The sequence below is a fragment of the Salvelinus sp. IW2-2015 genome, unplaced genomic scaffold (genome assembly GCF_002910315.2).
Source record: "Salvelinus sp. IW2-2015 unplaced genomic scaffold, ASM291031v2 Un_scaffold9569, whole genome shotgun sequence".
NCBI lineage: Eukaryota > Metazoa > Chordata > Actinopteri > Salmoniformes > Salmonidae > Salvelinus > Salvelinus sp. IW2-2015.
The window spans coordinates 1-7,293 of NW_019950827.1; the positions used below are offsets into that span (position 1 = coordinate 1).

Here is a 7,293-nt window from a genome sequence, read left to right on the forward strand (position 1 = left end):
TTGACACGCCCAAATATTCAGAGGTCCTACGTTGAATTCAATTCCTAAACCTGGTCCTCCAGTACCCACAACCAGTACACATTTTTGTTGTAGCCCTTGGAACAACACAGCCTGATTCACTAATGAGGGCTGATGATTAGTTGACACAGTGATCAGGTGTGCTGTACAGGGTGTACTGTTGGGGTACTGGAGAACCAGGTGGGAAACACTGCCCTAAGCCACATAATGTGAACAGTGAGTGATTTATGCGGATAGCGTGGCCTTCCTATGCGGGCTTGTGAATGAGGAGGTCTTGACAGGTGTTCCGAAGGGCTGGGCCAGCTTTTTGCGAATACAATCTCGAGCAGCCGCTTTCAGAAGTCCAGTAATCTTGCCATGCCCCTCTAAAAAGGGCAAAACACAGGAGACCAAAGACCGTCATAATCAAGACGGGGAGTATTCAGTGGTATACAAGAATATATGATTAGAGTGAAAGTCACACAATTTCCTATTTTCTACCTGGTCCTGAGGAGCCAAATCAAGCCAATCTACATGATAGATTTCATCTAAACTTCATTATGTAGCATCCCCTGCCTGGGCCTATGAGTATCAGTTCAGTTCTGCACCTTGTTTTCCCTCTGCCGTCTTTTGGTCTCTCGACCTTCCCCGTCTACAGCCCCTTTCCGTCTTCTCTGTGGCTTCACCTGCTCCCTGTGTATCTGTGGGAAACCCATTTCATTCTTAACAGCTCAAGACACGTGGGAGGTGGTGGCTGCGCTGGCTGCTCCCTGTTTTTATTGTTTAAAAGTTGTTAAAGATTAACTGAAACACGATCTTCCTGACACCCAGACCTATTACTAGGTGGTGTCAGAGGAAGCACCCCCACCCCCAAAAAAATCGCCCAAGTCATACTTTCTCTCTGCTTCCGCACAGCAACGCGTTCTGAAGCGCCATGTCAAGGAAATAAAAGCTCCTTAAGTTCTACCCCCAAGCACAAGACTGTTGAACAATTAATCAAATGAACACCCAGACTATTTACATTGAACCCACCCCCTCATGTTTAACTTGCTGCACTCGCTGTTCTATTATCTTTAGTAATTTCTTCTGTTACCTTTTAACTGTTGTTTATTTAGATTAAATAATTTTCTTAACTCCATGTCTTGAACGCATTGCTGGTTAAGGGCTCACAGTAAAGTTACACTCTGTATTCGGCACGTGACAACCGTCACCTTACTTGTATTCTGTAGATGTGATATAACATTAAAGATTAAATAATTTAAAATTGTATAGACATACTGGCCAATAGAGACAGTAAACAAATAAAGCACCTTCATCTTGAAATTCTTCTGACCACTGGCTTTCGTGGGGACAAAAAAAGTATATGTTAATTTCACAACTCTTATTGATCAGTGTCTATCAACATCATTAGTGTATATTATCAGACATCTAAGCTGCACCTATAGCTATTTAGTGCAATTACTCTTTGAGCAGAATACATGCCCTATATGGAAGGGTGCCATTTGGGAATGCATTCCAAAAGACATTTAATGTATGTTTTTTTTACCTGGGCCTTTGGACGGTCAAGTTGCTCAGTTGGGGCTGCAGGGTGCTTGGTAGCACCGATCACTTCTCTAGGAGAGTAGTTGAAATGTGTGAAGACTTTGCCAGTCGTTACTTACGAGGCAGAAGGTCAGTGGTCAATAGAATAACCCTGAGTATATCAGCTAATGCAAATGCTTACCCGTTTTATAAGACAGGTATCGAGGAAGTAAAGCTCCTCCTCGCCATTCTGTAAAACAAAGAAAAAAGATAAATTTGATCAATCATCACCTTTTTTTCTATATTTAATTTCTCCTCTTTCTGGTCATTAGTGCTTCCCACTACAAGGGAAACCTGAGCCAGTTCAATGATATACAGTCCAGTGGATGAATACCCAGCTGAGGGTGGCTTTGTACGGTTAAGCAGGCGAGGGACAAACCTGGTCGAGACAGAGATGGGTGTTCCCGTATGTTGAGAGTTGAGGCACCCAGCCAGTGCTTAGCGTCCTGACTCTTTCCTGCATGCAAACCAGTGGCCTGGAGGAACAGACACCGAGAGGGGCAGGAGTTAGACCAGATGGATTCCAAAACTAGTGATTTGGCTGGCGGGTACAGCCACATATCCTCAATATTATTTTTGCGCTAGTGGGCTGCTACCTGCCACCAGTAATTCTTGCCACATAGGCGTGTTCCTCATCTTCTTCTGAATAGGGAAGCCATTTTATTTTGCACTTTTAATTCCATGAACAGATCCAAAAACTTGTTTTATCATGGCTCTCGTCTTGTACCTTTGCCAGCAGACGTAAACCGTGAGCATTATGTTTGGAACATTGAATCGCAAACAAAATAACAACATTGAATCGCGATACATATCTTGAGGTCCCTGCCACAGGAGCATTAGTGAGCGTTCAGGAAAACTGATGTGGGCGATTAGGCCTGGCTCAACAGGGGGCGTTCAATTCATACCAAAGGTGTTTCGATGGCGGTTAAGGTCAGGTCTTGTGCAGGCCAGTCAAGGTTCTTCAGCACTGATCTTGACAAACCATTTCTGTATGGACCTCACTTTGTGCACGGGCGGGCATTGTAATGCTGAAACAGTAAAGGTCCTTCCCCAAACTGTTTCCACAAAGTTGGAAACACTGAATAGTCTAGAATGGTCATTGTATGCATATAGCGTAAGATGTCCCTTCACTGGAACTAAGGGCGCAAAACCTAATTTTACAGTTGGCACTATGCATTGGGGCAGGTAGCGTTCTTCTGCATCCGCCAAACCCCAGACTCATCCGTCGGCTGCCAGATGGTAAAAATGATTAATCACTGCAGAAGAACGCGTTTCCACTGCTCCAGAGTCCAATGGACGGCAAGCTATACACCACCCCAGCCGACCGCTTGGCATTTTGTGTTCTTAGGCTTGTGTGTGGCTTGTCGGCCATGGAAACCCATTTCATGAAGCTCCCCGACGAAAAGAGTACCTACTGACGTTGCTTCTAGAGGCAGTTGAAAATCAGTAGTGTGTTGCAACCGAGGACAGACGATTTACGCGCTACGTGCTTCAGCACTTGGCGGTTTGCCGTTCTGTGAGCTTGTGTGGTTTCTACCACGTCGCGGGCTGCACCCGTTGTTGCTCCTAGACGGGTTTCCACTTCACAATAACACACTTACAGTTGACCGGGGCAGCTCCTTCCTAACACTGACATAATCCATCTCAAAGTATACTTATCTTTAATAAATACGAATCTCCGCGAGCGTAATCCCTGCCACGTCATGACTCTATGCACACTCTCAACTGCAAACATACTCTCGAGCGAGAGCGGTATCGTGCTCTCCTTCTAATCGCTGGGCGCAAAAGCTCCGCAAGCTCGCGCAGCCGAGTCTAAAGCGAGAGACACCACAGGCACCGCACATCAATCTCAGACTATCGCTCGTTGAATGTATCTAACGAAGAAACTCTCAATACAGACAGCCGAAGCGCGTGAAACCTCACCTCTACAGTGACTATCCATACGCGCAGCCCAGTGCCGATGAGACATACCCCTCAAAACCTCTCCCCTACTCCTCAACCTCTGCGAGTCCGTCAGTGCACACGTTCTCACATAGCCATCAATGGATAAAGATCCCTGCGCGAGCACTATATCCCACGAGCTCACACACACACTGCTATACTCATATTCTGCCCGCGAGCGCAGCGTGCCTGAAGAAACATATCATGTATACCGATCCATAAACACAGCGACTCCTACTTCTCCACGACAATATATGATATCACTCCGCGTGAGCCAGGCCTCCTCCGACGAGACCTCACTACTGAACTCATACTCCCACGCCCAAATCAATATATACAACTCATATCTCTCTATTATAAGATGCACAACCGCTGTCATCGCAGCACACGAGAGACAATTCCAATCTCTACTGCGTACCCTCCCAGAGACGTCGCAGCACACGATATATCATTCCGCTTTTTTTCAGGTTTTCGCTTCTGAAAAAATCACTTTTATAAACAGGAAGAACAAACAACAATCGGATGCCGGGGAAATCGACTCCAAGGGTTAAACAGATGTTCTTCATATTATCAAAAAGACACCACACTTAGGCATTGAAAGGGCTATGATGCCTAACTTGAACCACTCCCCACCAGTTATCTATACTTCACTTTACTGTATTGCGGCTGCCCCTTGGTTCTCCTCACCCTCCTCGTTTCCTGATGATGGAGGACAATTGGTTGAACCTTGCCCGAAGGACTGCACCAGTGACACCACTTCCTTGGGTACTTGCATCTACAGGGAGGGCCCGTCAGATAGAGCCAAGTTACTGAACCATAGGTAGCGATTCTTCTTCTGCAGCGTGGATCGGTTCTTCTGTGAGTGCGTTGGAGGACCTGCGACCATAAAATCAAGGAAAGGAAGCGTTTTACAAGCCACTGCTTGTGTTGATGGGAGTGTGAAGAAGCTGCTTATAAAGTTAGTTCTACAATTCAATTTGTGAAATTTCACCTAATGATCATTACTACTGGAAAGTAATTATTACTGATAATGGAGTTAATCTTGAAGGAGCCCTAAATGCGACGTACTGTGCGCCATCTCACCAAACAAAAATCCTATACCAGAAGCTCCCAGTCATGTACACAATCTCGCTCATGCGCACTGTCACGAACCGCACTCGCAACGTGCCTAATTTTCGCTCAGTACTACACTCTCACGTCTCCATGTCGATACGATATATATACACATATAAGACACCATGTATCTACTCTCCGACGTGTGCGGCGAAGAGCGACTACGACTACGCGATGGACGCCCGCGAAACTTGCTCTGAGGAATGCTTTGGACGGCACAAATAGGACTGCACGTTTCCCGGAACTCGTTTTTCCAGAAACCCCTGCTCTTTTGCCTTTTGGGCCAAGTCGCACACTTGGCGGGGTCATTTCTGGAACCGCTTCAGGCCTTCTCGAGAGGAGCTCCAGTAATATCCCTTGGGAGGCTATGGTAACAGATGATGTCTGGGTTTATAATGATGTAAATATATTACCAGTAGATATCCCTGGATGTAGGAGTAACAGATGTCTGGCCTATCAATGACGTAAATAATATTACAGTAAATATCCCTGGATGTTAAGGGGTAAACAGATGTCTGGGCTAATTTAATGACGTAAATATATTACAGTAGATATCCCCCCATGGGATGCTAGGGGTGGACAGATAATCTGCGGTTATAATGACGTAGATATATTACCCAACAAAAAGGAGGTATTTGGACATAAATTATGGACTTTAATCGAAACAAAACAAACATTTGTGGAACTTGGATTCCTGGGAGGTGCATTCTGATTGAAGATCATCAAAGGTTAAGTGGAATATTATAATGTTTTTCTGACTTCTGTTGTCTCCAACAACATGGCGGTAACCTGTATGGCTTGTGTTTTGGGACTGAGCGCCGTACTCAGGATTATTGCATGGTGTGCTTTTTCCGTAATTTATTTTTTAAATCGGACCACACAAGAATAAAAGTAAGCTGATGTAAATAAGCATTTCACAGTTCAAGGTCTGCACATGTGGACAAATACAAGTTGATTTGGATATCATTACAGTGATATCCGCTGGACGTAGGGGAGGTAACCAAATGAACATCCCTAGGTTTATGACGATGTAGCAACAGGGCCAGATATTATGTACCAATTGCCAACAGACAGCACTCCAGGAATACGCTTCACCTGGGTCTGGGAAACAGCTGTCAAACACTGTGTCAACCACTAGCCCAGATTAGCATCTAGACAAAGTGGCTTACCTGAGGATTCGCTGGTTCTCTTCTCCGGCCTGTGAGCGCTGGAGGCAGAACGCCGATGGGACTGGGAGGGGCTGTGCCGGCCAGAGGTGTGGGGGGTGTGTCCATGGGAGGTGGGCGGAGAGATCCTTCTGCTTCGGTCCGGAGGGGGGGTGGGGGACCAGGACAAGGAACGGGACACMGAGCGGGAGGGAGAGCGTTCTAGGGAATGCCAGGTGGCACAGGCATCCTGACCTTGAGACGGGTCCCTCCTGGTTTGGGGCAAAGAGGGGAGAGAGGAGTCAGAAGAACAATATGACATTATATGTGATTCAAAGACCCAGTGACATACAACACCACKAGAGMAAAATGATAGGTGGTTTGTCAGTTGCACAGTTGTAATCTAAAAAAAGGTACGATTGGACAATCAGGGTGAAAAATAGGTAGTCCTACATTTTAGGAACATCTCTCACCTTGGGACATTTGGATTCCAGTCTGGATACCTTTGGGGGAGAAAGAAGAGACATGAGTACATCATCCATGGGTTATTGTTGAGTATTAATGGGTTAGTTAACTCTAAAAGTCTAAGCCGTTGTGGGGGAGGGGTACTAAGCTAACATGTGGAATTGTTTTAACTTCTCTAGGGTAGGGGGCAGCATTTGGAATTCTGGATGAAAAGCATGCCCAAATTAAACTGCCTGCTACTCGGGCCCAGAAGATATGATATGCATATAACTGGTAGATTTAGATAGAAAACACTCTAAAGTTTCCAAAACTGTTAAAATAGTGTCTAAGTATAACAGAACTGATTTAGCAGGCGAAAACCTGAGAAAAATCTATTCAGGGTGTAGGATTCTTTTTGGTTTTGTAGTTTTCTATTCAATGCCATTACAGTATCCATTGACTTAGGACTCAAATTGCAGTTCCTATGCCTTCCACTAGATGTCAACAGTCTTTAGAAATTGTTTCAGGCTTGTATTCTGAAAAATGAGGGAGTAAGAGCAGTCTGAATGAGTGGACCCTGCAGTGTCACAGAGCTTTTTCATGCACGCGACCGAGAGAGTGGCTTTCATGTTTACCTTTTATATTGACGACGTTATTGTCCGGTTAAAATATTATCGATTATTTAGGCTAAAAACAACCTGAGGATTGAATATAAAAACAATTCGGTTTGATCATGTTTCTGATGTTTAGGACTTTATTGGATAAGCATGCTCTGGATTTTTTGTTCTGCCTTGTTGGTTGAACTGTGTTTAGCCTGTGGGATTTACTGAATGAAAACGCAAACAAAACGAGGTTTCTTTGGATAGTAAGATGACTTTATCGAACAAAAGGGAACATTTTATTGAGTAAATTAATGCTCTGGCTTGAGTGCAACCCATATGAAGATCATCAAAGGTAGGGATTAATTTTATCTCTATTTCTGGGGGGGGAACTTGGTTGTAAAAACTTTTTTTTTTTTTTTTTTTTTTTTTTTTTCTTTTTTCTAACCCCCCCCTTGGCTGGTTACTGTTTG

The 7,293-nt window shown here is 44.7% G+C and overlaps 1 protein-coding gene across 1 annotated transcript; it reads right to left on the reverse strand.

Annotated features, from left to right (window-relative positions):
* Positions 1-4,916: 4,916 nt before the first annotated feature.
* Positions 4,917-6,931, reverse strand: LOC139027311 (uncharacterized). Its single transcript, XM_070442431.1, has 4 exons — positions 6,251-6,931; positions 5,802-6,049; positions 5,045-5,057; positions 4,917-4,977 (listed from the first exon to the last, which is right to left on the reverse strand). The coding sequence occupies exons 1-4, from the start codon at positions 6,313-6,315 to the stop codon at positions 4,938-4,940; spliced, it is 366 nt and encodes a 121-aa protein (XP_070298532.1). The 5' UTR covers positions 6,316-6,931; the 3' UTR covers positions 4,917-4,937.
* Between the last annotated feature and the right edge of the window lie 362 nt (positions 6,932-7,293).